General features: G+C 44.4%; 2 protein-coding genes across 2 annotated transcripts in view; one reads left to right on the top strand and one right to left on the bottom strand.

Moving 5' to 3' along the window:
* The window catches only part of TDP1 (tyrosyl-DNA phosphodiesterase 1), a 69,400-nt gene extending 59,560 nt beyond the window's left edge, over window positions 1-9,840 (bottom strand). Inside the window, exons 1-3 of the mRNA XM_080909941.1 lie at window positions 9,818-9,840; window positions 3,197-3,765; window positions 952-995 (exon numbers count right to left, since the gene is read on the bottom strand). Of these exons, the coding sequence (XP_080766067.1) occupies window positions 952-995; window positions 3,197-3,758 (606 nt within the window). The 5' untranslated portion in view covers window positions 3,759-3,765; window positions 9,818-9,840. The remainder of the gene's footprint in view (window positions 1-951; window positions 996-3,196; window positions 3,766-9,817) is intronic.
* Window positions 9,841-10,992: 1,152 nt separating this feature from the next.
* The window catches only part of EFCAB11 (EF-hand calcium binding domain 11), a gene marked incomplete at both ends in the record, with an annotated part of 163,899 nt that continues 160,304 nt past the window's right edge, over window positions 10,993-14,587 (top strand). The window contains 2 exons of the mRNA XM_080915964.1: window positions 10,993-11,067; window positions 11,539-11,634. Of these exons, the coding sequence (XP_080772090.1) occupies window positions 10,993-11,067; window positions 11,539-11,634 (171 nt within the window). The remainder of the gene's footprint in view (window positions 11,068-11,538; window positions 11,635-14,587) is intronic.

Raw genomic sequence — 14,587 nt, 5'->3', positions numbered from 1 at the left:
CAAACTTCCTCCTGAAGAACATTTGGTTAAAGGAATCTGCATAAATGGAGCCAGATGCCCAAAGGGGTTCTAAGGATATTGGCTACATACACTTGGGCAACATCTCTATTCGACAATAGTGTTACTACATTATTTCTTATTATCTTTCAGGCTTACAGAGCTTCCCTAAAGTGAGAGAGATAAAGATTCCTGGGCTTTTGGACCATTTCCTTTCAACACAACTTATCAGCTACCCTGGTACACTCTCACTCGCTCATAATTAGCACCTACTGACCACAGGTTCCATAGTGGCTTTACTGATGGGGCCTCCTCTTAATGCATAGCCAAGCCTGGGCACAGGAGCTCAAATCTAGCTGAGAGAGAATGCAGATGCACTCATTTAGTTCTGATCTAGAGATCGGGACCCATCATACAGGAAAATGGCATCTTTGCTTGCTTCAGGAACAAGACCCTTTACTTTTCCTGACTAGTCCTTAATCTTCTGGACCTTCATGATAACCTGTAAACACCAAGGGGCCAGCTCAGTGCGACAAGAGTCCTAGAACTTGAAGAAATAGTATAAATTCCATTTCTCCTTCTGGTTGCTGCAGAGCACCATTTTTTAAAGCAACGCATAGCATAGCACCTGTCCTTCCTCAGCAGGTGGCACCAGCATCCCGTAAGGTTGCATCTCCCAAGGTTTTCAGGTAGAGGATGCACAGTGGCCAGTCTTTGTAGCCTGATCAAGAGTCAGGTGTTTTGTTAGTGGCATCCACGTTCTATGGTGATGGATCTGTGGATTCCACAATAAGGTCAGGCTCTAGGCAGATGCCAGCTTAGAGGACACTGTATAGCTCAGACCTTAACTGTGACCCTTCCAAGAAGCCCAGCTACTGTCACATTTTCTTATAAAATTGCTTAATCTGTCTGTCTCTCATCACCCAAATAAAAAACAATTTCCCATAAACTCACCTGAGCTGAAGACACAAGTGTCCCAAACAGAGGGGATAAGATATCTACAACGACAAAAAAAATGGACTTGTAGATAAAAATCCTCTAGATTTCATAACATACCAACCAGCCTTTTCAGCAGCAGCTGGTGACAGCCAAGAAAAGAGTAAACGGAGAGCTACTACAAGGCTGGATTGTGATTGTCCAGAAGACCCATGGAAACAATTCTAGAATCTACTACTTAATATTTATTACACATTCTTTAACACATAAAAGTGCAAAACTAAAATCTAAACTTAAGTCTTGAATGTCTGCTCCGCTTGGACTCTGATGCTGTGCCATTCTTCTTCCCCAACCTCTGAACCTCACCTCCTTCTGTACCATCTATGTCCCCAGCGCTGCTCCCCTGCTCCCAGAGGGCACTTGCTTCCCACAAGAGAACACTCACATCCTTAGCACTCTAGGTCACCTCAGGGACATTCCACTTGTTTCCCCTCCAGTCTGACTTTGGACAGATTAGGAAGGGCGCTGCTCATTACCAATGCCACAATCAACACCATCTTCGACTTGCACAGGACTGCTTGGGGACAGACACTGTTCCTAGCACTTTCTATGACTGACCTAAATTCTCCCAGGGAGTTTTTGAGGTAAGGTATTATTCTTCCCTCTGGATAAAGCAAGTCTCAGAAGAAGACTGTGTGTAGCCAGAAAATTGGAAGGGTCACAGTTAAGGTCTGAGCCAGGATGTCTTGCTCTAGGTTTCCGATACCTACTGAGTTGCCTCTGCGCAGGAAGTGGGCTAGTTCACTTCTCGGGCAGTCACTTGGACTGCCTATTCTCTAGCCATAGAGCTAGCTACTTAGGTACAAAGAGTTTGAAAGAATAAAAACGACCGGTGGGAAACTCCTCCTCGCTCTGAGACCAGCAGAGTCAGGAGATAAGCTGCAGCAGTCTTCCAGCTGGCCCCATCTGCACCTCTAGCTGTTTCAACTCTGCCAGTCTTCCAGGGTCCTCCATGGGATCTAGAGGACCTATAATTATGGCTAGTGTTAGCCAAGTATATAAAACAGCATGGATTTCAATACAAGATTGGATTCAAGTGTGGTCCTACCATTTAAAGTATTGAGACCTAGGTAAGTGATTTCACTTTACTGAACTGCAGATCTGTCACATGTCCAAGGACATTTGACCATTTCATGTGGCTGCTTTGACAGTTAAAAATATATGTAAAACCCTTATGATGTCATTCCCCTCCCCAAATCTTGGTGCTGACAGCCATGTCAATACTATATTACACAGCAGCCTTCCCAGACTCCTGTTTCCTATGTCAACCTCTCCTAAGCAAAACCATCAGTAACTATCTCCTATCTTTGGGTACCAATGTAAGAGATGCTCAAAACTCTGTAGAGCTGGACTTCCTATTATGGAATTAAAGCCACCAACATTTCTATACCATACAGCAGAACATAAATACTATCATACATTTAATACGGAAAAACTTTATGTTGAGAATAAACATACTATGTCATGAATGTAAGCCAGGAAACACGTTTCTGAGAGAATGCTTATTGTGTCTGTGTATGATGTGTGCACCTTACACAGCCGCTCCATTCTCAATCTTCACCTCATACTGTCTTAATCATAGAGCCAATGAGTGGCAAAGGAAGGGATCTGTGCTCTTTAAGTCCACATGTTCCCGTATTCATCGATGGGAGGCAGAGAAACACCTGAGGCCATCCTCTGCCTCATACCTGAAGCATCCACCTGCGTACAATAGCACTCAATTTTGCTTCTTTGTCCTAGTAACCAAAACCAGGCTTTCAGGCAGAGGTTCTCAAATATCACTAGGCACTGATACTCCCTGGAGGCTTAGGGAGAGCAGCCTTGACCCCCAAAGAGTTTGATCTGATGAATCTACAATAGACTGAGAACTGGCATTTCCAAGTTCTCTGTGACTCTGAAGCTGCTGGCTCAGGGACCATACTGACCCACTATGAAGCTTCGTGTACTTAATGGCATGACCAGTCAAGTTTAATCTTCACTTGAAATGTTTAGCAATTCTAAGCACAGTGTCAAGCATTACTAAGGTCCAAGCTACAGAGCCTTGAGGAGGACCCTTGGAAATCCACCTGCCTGAGTAACCTGTTGCCAAACACACTCAGGGGAAACTACCTTGTGGCATAGTTAAGATGGGTTCTTTCTAAGCCGTGCCCTTGCTTTATCAAGAGGAAAACATGCATTAGCTCCTAAAATCCCTTGTTCTTACCCTTGATGTGGAGGGCTTTGGAGTTGTACTTTGCCTTAATCCCAGAGACTCTAGTGAGATAAAACTGAAAGGGGTTTCCCTTATCCAGCATGTCCCAGATGTCCTGGCCTTCCCCTGAGGTCTCATACTCTTCGTCCGCCCTTTGGGGCCTATGGCTGGCAGGAGGGCTTCTATCCACAACTTTCTGGGCAGTAGTCACATTGGGTGAGGAGACATATTTTTTCTCTTGAGATGGCTCTTTCTTAGGCTGTTCCTGCTGTGTCACATCTGGCTGCTGCTCATCGTCACTGCTGGATAGACACCAGCCGAGACCTTCCGGGGAATCACTCTTCTGCTTTTTATGGGGTAACACTGAGTCTGTGTTGTTGAATTTCACAGGTGAGAGCTGTCTCTTGTGTGCAGCCTTGCGGGCCTCTGAGCAAGTGTACGTGGGCGCTTTTGACACTCCCTGCCCAGCCTGGGGGTGAGAGGATGTGGACGGCTTGTCAGGTTTGGGCTTTTCATCCTCACTTTCGTCACTACTGGATATTGTCCACTTCCCATAGCTGCTTTCCTGGGACATTATACTTCTGAAAAGGAATGAGAGAAACATTATTTTTTATTCGGTAGGCAACTGGTAACATAACCATGGCTCTCAAATTCCAGGTCAGATGGAAACTGCAATACACACAGCACTTTCTGTCACCAGAGGCTGAGCCACTTACTCAGCATCATGGTAAGAATCCTAGCCACCTTCTCCTTCCTGCCATCTTTCAGTCTAGACCTTGGTCTTAGAAGTCCTCAGAAAGGGAGTTAAGGTTAAGGCCATCTTAAGAAACTTCTAAAAGTAATTCAGACCATGTTCATTTTTTAAATTTTATTTTAGTGTTTTGGAGACTGGATTTAGGACCTTGTGCTTGCTAGGCAAGCTTGCCATTAATTAAAAATAAAACAAAACATAAAAACCTCTTATATTTGCTTTTGTGTATGTGGACATCTGTATGTTGGGGGAGTTGAACATGTGTAAGGACATTACACATGGCACGGTGTAAGGACAACTTACAGGAGTCTGTTCTCTCCTTCCACCACATGGAGCCTAAGAACTGAGCTTAGGTCATCAGGCTTGGTGACAAGCACCTTTACCCATTAAACCAACGTAATGGCTCAAATATAAATATATGTTTGTTGGGGGAAGGGTTCAAATGGAGGTCAGTGAACAACTTCAGGGAGCTGGTTCTTTCTCTCCCATGTGGGTTGCAGAGATTGAACTCAGAATGTCAAGCTTAGCAACAAGCACTTTAACTTGCTGCGCCATCTTGCTGGCCCACACTTCAAAATTTTTAAGTAAAAGTATAATTTATAAACAGACATCCACAAGACTTAAGTAATAAGTAAGTCTGGCATTCCCAAAGCCAGGCATTTACATAGCTTAGCCAAGCCTGAGAGGCAGCCGAATGACCAACGCTATGTGCGGTCAGTCAGCATCGCTATGAGGAGCTGGCTAACTTTCCATCATTACCTTATTGTCCACGACAGAACTCACGCTGCTGAAACCTGCAGGCAAGGGTGTGCACTGAAGGCAAGTTTAGTTTCTAGACCACACAGTTTACACGCCCTTAACCTCAGAGGAGGAAAATATAGGATATGTGCATTCAGATAAATGGAAAAAGACTGAATAGGTTTTCCAGCAGCTCCCTAATGTGCTGCCTTTGACAGATTAATAAAGCTCAGAGGGAAACGGAAATACTCAGTAGTATGTGCTCCTGTGGTTTGGGGGTCTTCAAGGCTCGCTTCACAGCTGAAGTATGCAGTATGAGTTGGGCAAACCAGATGCAAAGCAGTATACCACAGACCTCGAAACCCTCCCCAATTGTCTTACACAGGGTTTTAAAGTGAATATACATGCACACTTCAAGCTTTAAAAGAAAAATGGCTTTTAGGGCATTGATCACGTTTCATAATTCCTGTTGGTTCACACAAGGTCTCTTCTGTAAATTACATCTTGTAAGGAGCTCTTACACAGAGGGCATAAGACATATCCTCACATCCTTCACAGTTCATTGTTATACTTAACTTCTATTAGCCTGGACACCACTCGACAGCCAAAGTGTGGGGGCTGCAGAGGGCTCACCTGCTCCTGCAGCAACAGATGAACCCTGTATCTGCTTTCTCAAGTTTTGTGTTAGTTCCTGTGATGCCCAACTCACTTCTAGAGGCTTTGAGAACTTAGTGTAGGTATTTTCCTAAACAGTGTCTAAGCTTCATGGGTTAAGAGACCAACTAACCCAGCTGTGACAAGTGGACTGTGGACAGGGCAGATTTCCACACACGACCTTAAGGAGGCTCAGACATAGGTTGTTTCTGTTTTAACTTTTTAATCTTAACCCATACTCACTATTCTAGACTCTAGAAGTTGGTGGATAGACCTATTTAAGCAGATCCGATTTGCTCTGAAGGAATACTTATTCTTATGAATTTAAAAGAACCACATAAAGAAAAACTCTGGATGATAGTTCTAGCTTCCTTAAAATTTAAGTCAACATGGTATGGAACTTACTAACTTCAATTAAGAGTTCTCAGGCTGGGCGTGGTGGCTCACCCCTATAATTTCAAGGCTGAGGCAAAAGGAGTTTGGATAACATAGCAAATTTGAGGCTAGCATGAGTTACCTATCAAGACTGCCTCAAAACAAAGTCAATACATGTTTGAAAATTATGTGAATGCCTGTGTCTACAATGGGTGTCGGTGCCCTGGGAGGCCTTGGATCCCCTAGAGTTAGAGTCATAGGTAGTTTTATGCCATCTGAACAAGGGTACTTGGAACCTAATCCAGGTATCTGTGTATCTGTGGAGCAGTACCTACTCTTAACTGCTGAGCCATCTCTCTAGCCATTCTGCCTCAATGTTATGAAGGCAGAGACTGGGAATTCTAAGGGAGAGGTGGATCCCTAAGGTCCAGTGGCCAGCCAGCCTAGTCTCCTTGGTGAGTTCCAAGACAGTTAAACCAACCAACCAGCCAAAACAAAACAAACAAAAAGCCCCCAAACAACAAACCTACAAATAAAACCACAAGCATGTTATCTGCTGCTGGACTGACCATAGGAAGGAATGAACCCAGCCTAGACACCCATCCGTAGGAAAACAGATCATGAGGAAGGAACCCATCATAGACACAATGGAATTTTACTCAGCTGCAGAGAAAACTGAAATGGATGGATCTGGTAATTATGACATTAAATGAGGTGACTTAAACTCAGAAAAGTCAAAGACCATATGTTGATTCTCATATTAAACATAGGTCCTCTTTTCTTTGTGTGTCTGTATATAAATGCATGCAAAAGTACATAAGGCCTAAAAACACTCGAAAAGTGATGAAGAGAGGGTAAGGAGTGGTGGAGAGTTAACATGGGAGAGGACAAAAAGATGCGTGCCACCTGAAAACAGAGGATTCGAGGCGTGTGCGTGCGTGTACCTACTAAAACACATGCTTTCTTTGTAAATATCACTTTGCATACTAATTTAACTTTTTAAGTTAAAAAGTTTTAAAACGTGCAGACTGAGGGAGTAATGACACTTTGGATGTCTTCTTGCCTGTACACATACATGTACTACCCACAGAAAAATAAATATATAAATACACAGACACTTAAAGACGAAACAAAATAAAAACCAACCAACCCAAAACCTTAAACGTACTCAGAATGAGCTGGGGACGCTATCCCAGCACTGCTCAAAACAAACAAACAAACAAACACTGGGAGTTTCTACATTTATTCTCCATTCTAAAGCAAAGAGTAGGTCTCAGAATTTGGGGTGAAAATTGGTTCTGAATGCTTCCAGCCTGAGAAAGCTGTTTGTAGATTCCTGATTTTTTTCAGACAGAATCCCGCTTCATAGTCCAGATTTGCTCTGCACACCCCTTCCTCCTGCTCCACCTTCTACAGTGCTGGGATCACGGGTGTGCACCACCAAATCCGGATTCCCCCTTCCCAGCATACAGAATGTTTCAGACCTGTGTGCCATCCTTACAGACACAATGCTGGTCTTTATCATTCCGATGCGGGCTGCTGCCAGGAGCACAGTCTACAGAATCCAGAGATGCTCATCAGCTCTTCCCCAGGTGAATACAAGGACCATGGCCTGTATCAGTAAATCAGAATCCTGGAACCTTAAAAGGTCTGAGCAAACTCTCTGGTAACTCTAAACTCTGAATTCAGACAGTTTCTACAGTTTTTAGTGTTATCCACATTTTCTAGAACCACACTGAAGGTGGGGGTGGGCATCCCTACCACAATAATGTAGAACAAGTTGGTAAAATAAACAGAAACAAAGCTTTGAAAAAGACATTTCTGAGAGAACAAAGCCTCCTGTTTGGTCCAGGCTTTACACATACTTTAGGTCTGCAGATGGCTGACATTCAAAACGGAGCTGGAGGGCTGTTTACCAAGGAAGGAAACAGTCTTTGCAACACCCTAATGAAATTGTACCTTGTCATTTTATCCGCCAGGTTCCCAACCTCATTACGGAAACAAGGTCCTTCTCCTGTTGAAGAGGAGCTGCTGTGATGTAAATGTCAAGACCCTGTAGGAAATGGCTTCTCGTTTGGAGGAGTAGGTCAGCATCAGCTTACAGGGTTCCCTCAAACAGGACCAGGTTCCCAGCATGCCAGGGAATTATGGAACCCAGGCCCTGCCTGGCAAGACTCCCAATGACTTGCTTTCCATGGTTTTCTTTCTATCTCACCAGGCAGTGCCTAGCATAGTGGAAGTCTAAAGCCTACAGTAGCTGTAAGCGACGTAAAAAAGAGTGAGAGTACCGGGTCAATGCCCTCTACCCACCGGATCCCAGCACAGATTCAAAGCAGCAGGGACTCCCACCGTGGAGGTAACTGGAGCCGGCCACTGGCTGACCACAGATGACAGCAACCCCTTTCCATTTCAATTCAGTCTCTACTTAAATCGGTGAGAACGAGGTAGTGTAAGCATGGTTCACACTTTGCTGGGCCCCAGATGCGTCCTCAAGCGCCTGTAACACTTGTTTTCCTGTCAGCAGGATGCGGTTTATGGCTCCATTACAGCCACAATAGCAAAATAAGTCTACTTTGTCAAAGTATTTATATAGTAGGGGATTCAAATAAATATTAAGAAAATAACAGCATATGTGTATTGAGAATAAATACAAACTAAGGAGGCAGGGGAGGCAATGAAATTTGGCAGTGTTGGATACTGCACCAAGACTGCAAAAGAAAAAAAAAAAGAAAAAAAAACTTACAGCATCCTTTCACCAGACAACAACTCAGAATGTCATCAGCAATTTCATTAAGGGCTTTAAAAATGTCCATGAAGGGCTAGCACTTTGACCACTGGATAAGAGGATTTGCCATGAGTTCTAAAGTCAGGCTTAATTCCTATGCCTGTAACCCCAACATTGTGATAGTCAAGCAGGTCCCAAAAGTTCAATGGCCAGCCACCCTGAAAGAAAGAAACTGCCATCTTCAATTCACACACACACACACACACACACACACACACACACACACAGACATTGATGCAAAAAAGCACTCCATTTAGAACTTTGCTTCCACTATGCCTCTGCTGGCTGAGCAGACCCTGTAGAGAGTATTTCTTCTACACAGACGTTACTCCTCAGACATTTAAGACCTAGGTACCAGTTTCCTCCAAGGTGGTCCTTTCTCTGAGCCCGGAAGTAAGAAGAACTGAGAACTGAGAATAAAGAATTAACGATATACAGCTTCTATCCCAGACAAGTTTAATTTTAGGGTGAAAAGCACAAACTAACACTTGGAAAGCCGAAAAGTCAAGATGACTAGAGATGCTCATTATATTTCTTTGGAATCGTTTGTGGAGTAGCCTGTGAGACCTGGGAGGAAAAGGAATCAGCAGGCTTAAAGACAGCTGAGCAACATTCCAGACACGTGGAATCCAACCTGCTGACGGCAGGGGGTAGCGAGGTTCTAACTGTAATGTAGGAATGGTCCAGAAAGAAGGGGTGGGGGCAGTAAGGCAAAGCTGTTAAAAGCCGAATTTTATTCTAAAAACAATGGGACTCCCAGTGAGTGTCTTAGTAAGTGTGCTTTGGCCCGTCTAATCTTTTAAAATGATCATATCCAATACAACTTTTTGAATTTCGTGGCGTAAGAGCATTTCTGCTGCTTAAGAAGATCGTTAAGGTGCAGTGGGTAATTTGGGGGTACAGTAAGCAAAAAAAAAAAAAAAAAAAAAAAAAGCTGCCAACTTTTCCTGGGCGCTCAGCTCTGCCCAGACATAATTTCAAGGGTACAGACTCATTTCACCCTCAAGACAATCCTATTTCACGGCGGTGTCCCTAGTGTGGAAACTGAGGACAGAGAGGTTCAGAGCCTGGCCCACGGAGGAAGCAAAGGCCTGCGGCTCTGCAGCACGTCCCAAGGGCCAGGACCACAGGGTCCGGGGCTCAGAGAGGAGGGGACCCTGCCCAAGAACCCCGGCCTCGCCGCTTTCCTCGCGGTCCGCACCGAGCCCAGCTTGCTTCCCACTACCACATGGACCGCAGCGGCCAGCGCGCCGCCATCCGGAGGGCGGGCGCAGAGCCACAGCCGCCGCCAAAGACCGCCCCGAGCCGGCGCCCGCAGCCGCAGACATACCTGACCCGCCAGTCCGCCGCCGCCGAAGCCACGCCCCGCGGCGCGCCCGCGCATGCGCGCACTCCAAACTCGCAGGCGTCCTCGCCGTGCCAGTCGGCCGCTTCCCCTTCCGGAAGTCCCCCGCTGGGTCCCAAAGACTGCCTTATTTGCCTGAGACTAAGGGGACCAGAAAAGAGACAAGGGGCGCCTCACTCTCTGCTGCTTTCCTGTTGACTTTGTTTGGAGAAGCAGAAAGCTGTAGTTAGCTTCTCTCGTAGTTAATTTGCAAGCAACACCTCCATTCTGGGTGTGCTCTTAGGCAGCTTCGGGCGCTCAGGGATAAGACAGCGGCGTGCTTAGGGAGATAGGTGAGCTGAAGGAAAAGAAAATTGCTTCAGACTTGAAAATCGACTGCTGGGTAAAACGTTACATGAGTTCCCGTAAGACTCAGACTCTCCTTTGAAACGGGCATGTTCCTGTCAATCTTACTGAGATTGAGGGTAGAGGGCTGTGATTATAAGCCGGTCTGGGAAACGAAGTCCATATTCTTCATTATCTATAAAGATGTCTGGTATGAAATTCTTGTGCAATTCCTTAAGTCAGACTCATGTCAGGCATCGCTTTCCGGGGTTTGGATAATTTTGTGTGAACGGGTCATTTTGTTTAATTGTCCTAGACAGTGTTACGTGCCAGGGTTACCAAGAAGGCGAAAATAAACACAGTAGCTGCTCTGAGAAGCCATTCAATGACTTGTTGATTTAAAAATGAATCTTGGGGTTAACTCAATTTTTGTGCGTGTTTGTGTGCTTTCTTTACATTCTTCGTTTGACTCCTAACCAAATCTAGTTAAGGCACGGGTCAGAATAATTAAGAGTTATTGTAAGTTTGGTAGAGCCTGAAAGCAACCAGTAAATCTCCCTCACCAGCTCTCAAGGAGTCAAGAAAGTCGAGGAGGGGCGGAACCACGATCTGGGGGGCGGGCCTTTGAAGCCCCTCCTCCGTTGTTAAACAGCGCCTTTAACCAATGACAGTACGAAATCATCACCAGTGGCTCGGAGGCTGGCCAATGGGAGGAGACGTTGGAGTTGCGCGGCGAAGTTGAGTCCCAGTGGTGGAGGGCGTGGCCTCAGTGGCTGTTCGGTGGTCTAGTTGGAGCTAAGCAGCTTCCCTGGCTACATCTTCGTGCCGGTGGCGGGATGTTTCTTTCAGAGGCAGGCGTCAGGCCGCGAGCGGGCGAAGCCAGTGCCTCAGAACGCAGGAAATGGGTGGAAGTAGGTGTAGGAGCGCGACCGGAGTTTGAACTTAAGCTAACCAGGGCCACTTCTGTCACCTCTCTTGGGTCTCCCTCGACCGAGTTCTAGTCTGCCCTGAAAAGAACTGTTCTTAAAACTGAGGCTTAGCTGCCCCACTCTGATCACTTCCCGCACCACACTGTCCACAGATAATCAATCACTTCTACCTTCCATCCTCTACCATCACCTAATCCGAGGACCGAGCTTTTTTCGTACAGTTTATTCCAGTGGTTTAGAGGAATGGATTTGTCAGCCCCTTAAACTTTGTCAAGTTCTTTAAACTTGGGAAAAGAACATAGAGGGAAAATTTTAACTCAGCAATTATATTGTTTTAGAATTAAAACTAGAGCAAAGAAACCGCTTTTGAAAGTTCCACAACCAGGTTGAGTTTTAGATGTTTGTGTTTCTGGTTTCTGGCTTACTAACTGTAAATGTTTTAATATCCCTTAGGTATTTAAAGCATGCGATGAAGACAACAAAGGGTACCTAAGCAGAGAGGACTTTAAGGTTGCGATTGTAATGCTGTTTGGGTACAAACCCTCCAAGGTTAGAACGTTTTCTCTCTTCCCCTCTTCTCCCTTCTTTGGATGGGGCGGATAATACTGTAGAAATGAATCCTAAGAAAATTGGCCAGGTGTACTTTCTGATCTCTGTAGAGCAAATCTCTGATTTATAATCCTAAAATGTCTCCAATGCTGAATTCCGTGCAAACACCTCTCCCCCCTTTAAAGGCACAAATTAGATGTGTATGCCAGTAGAGCCAACAGCACATCTTTCACGAGTGTCCTAGAATTTTATAAGAAATATGAGATGGTAGAGGGGGGAAGGCTGGGAGGGGAAGGTGGTGTTGTAATAGGAATTCACCTACTAGCTGATATGTATAGTAAAATTTCTGGGTGGCTTTGTTTACTTGGCAAAAGTAATATGTTCATACAGTCCACAAGATCCCTTCTCTTTCCACTAGACTAGGGGTCCACTTTCCAGAGGTTAACCAGTTTCTTCTGTATTGTTCCACATACAGGTATAGGCATAATCTTTTACGGAAGTTCCATACTATTTTATCTTAACATTTTCCACATAGCAACAAACCCAAGGCACACATTATCCCCTTAAAATATAGTCGTATAATATTCTTCTTAGCCTGTTTACCCTTTGTTGTTGTGTGAATTAATCTGCAAGCACTGTCTTAGTGAGCATCATTTTACATCTACATACACCATAGATCATATCTTGTAGAATACATATGTGTGCACGTGTGTGTGTGTTTATACATCATGGATAAGTAATTGCCATACTTGGTAGTATATGGTAGATCAGAAATTCAAGGTCAATTTGGACTTTATGACAAGACAACATTTTAGAACAAATGACAAACAAAAATACCAAAATTCCTAGAAATATAATTACTAAGATAAGTCTCAGGATATACAAATTTTATTATTTTTCTTTTTTTCTTTATTGAGATAGGTTGGTAGGTAAATAGATGATAGATAGACAGATGATAGACAGATAGATAGGCAGATAGACAGATGATGGATAGATAGGCAGGCCAGCAGATTGTGCTCTAGTGAATTTCGTAGGGTGGTTTCCAAGAAGGTGGGCACTTTACAGAGCCCCTCTGCCTTCCCTGGCAGGGTTTTGAAAGGCCAAGTCCTGTACAGGTAATCACAGCTGTTGTGAATTCAGTGGTGCAGAAACCACATCTCGCCCAGAAGCCAGCACTGCGTATCACTACCCCCACTTCCTCTGATTCTCACTCTTTCTACCCAGCTTGTTCCACACAGTCACTCCCTGAGCCCGTGGGGAGTGTACATGAAACGCTGTGGCCTTTAGTTTCCAGAAAAGGCTGCACAGCCCCCCAGTAGTTAGACCACAGCTGAACCCCATTTTAGTATGAGAGTTCCTTCTTACCCTGTCTCTGTGCTGTTCTGCTTGTCTGTTAGGAGCATTTAGAGACAGATCCATTCTTGTTAAGCTACCGAACTGGAACTAATCAGAGTCAAGACACTGTCCAAATACAAAAGAGTAAACTACAACCACCAAACAGAAAGGGCACTCAGGTCTGCCTAGGGGCCCTCCAAACCCCTTCCCCAGAACCGACAGTTTAGGGCTTTCCTGCTCCTCATGAGTTGGGGTAGCCAGGGATTCTGTGATACTCCATCTCTGTGCCATTCAGTATGCCTGAATGCACCACAGTTCCTCAGTAAATATATTCCCCCTTCCAGCTTGGGGGTGGATTCAGAGTGGTTGGAGGTTTTTAGCTCCTGAGAGGCCAGTTATGAGATCAGAGGGCTAGCCTGGACTGGCAGATCAGAGGGCTAGCCTGGACTGGCTTTGAGATTGCAGCTGCTCTGCTAACCTGCACTCATTTCACCTGGCGTTCCAAGGCAGATGGTCTGTGAAGGCTGAATGTTTTAAAGCATTGCATTTAACCTGGGCTTGCCTGGAAAGGTAGCTTTCCTCATTTTGCTTTTTAATCCTCCCTTGAGTCTATTTGTGTTAGCTTTAGGCCATGTAAAGAATTTAATGGCAGGGACAGTGGTGTGGTAATATGCTCGATGGCATTTGACAGCTTTTACTTTACACATTGGGTGGAAAGTTTATGGGTTTTTTGTTAAATCTTTTTAAGAACTTATGATATTTTTGTGTATGGGCATATTTGGGGGAGCTCATGGTGACCAGAGAACAACTTATGGGAGTCTTCTTTCCTTTGTGTGAGTCTCAGGGGTAACTCCAGTTGCTAGGCATGATAGAAGGTGCTTTTACCTGCTGGGACACCTTACTGGCCCTCACATTTTACTTTTTAGGTTAATGACATATTTAACTGGTTATAGGTCACTAAATGACAAACACAACCATAGTAAATCACCTATACGGTTGCCAGGCATTTACCAGAAGGTAATTTTTATCAGAGAGGGAATGTTCAATGTATACCTTCTCGTATTTTAAATTGTAGACTAGGCTCAATGCTAGAGTTTAATTTATACAATTTTTGAATATATAAAATATACTGATTGGAAGTCAGCAATACAAACTATTCCTATCATAGAAAGTGTTTTGAAGAGTTAAATATGAATTGTTACTTTGAGCCACCGTGACACTACAATATTACTTCATAAAGGACTTATATAATAACTTATATAATAACTCACTTATATACACTGATGTTTGCACAATGACATTTATTGAATCTGTTTAATAAAAGGAGCATCTACCAGCTGCTGGAGAGGGAAAGGTGAACAAATATAGTCTCTGCTTTGAGGCAGTTTCATTTTTGTATAGTGCTTAGCAAACTGATAAGACATCAAGATCAAGAGAGAGAAGGTATTTAGCGAACAGGAAGGAGAGGAGCAAGATGGGCGGGCAGCTATTCTAGGTCATTTATACTAAAGCTCGATTAATACTCTGTGAAGCATCTAGGAGCCCCTTGTGGCAGTAAGACAAGCCATGCCCTGGTGTTTTCCTGAATGTGCTGCCAGTAAGAGAGTGACATCCGGTG

This window comes from Micromys minutus (assembly GCF_963924665.1).
Source record: "Micromys minutus genome assembly, chromosome: 1".
NCBI classification, from domain to species: domain Eukaryota; kingdom Metazoa; phylum Chordata; class Mammalia; order Rodentia; family Muridae; genus Micromys; species Micromys minutus.
The sequence above is the reverse complement of the archived record's forward strand: the minus strand, read 5'-3'. Positions and strand labels throughout refer to the sequence as shown.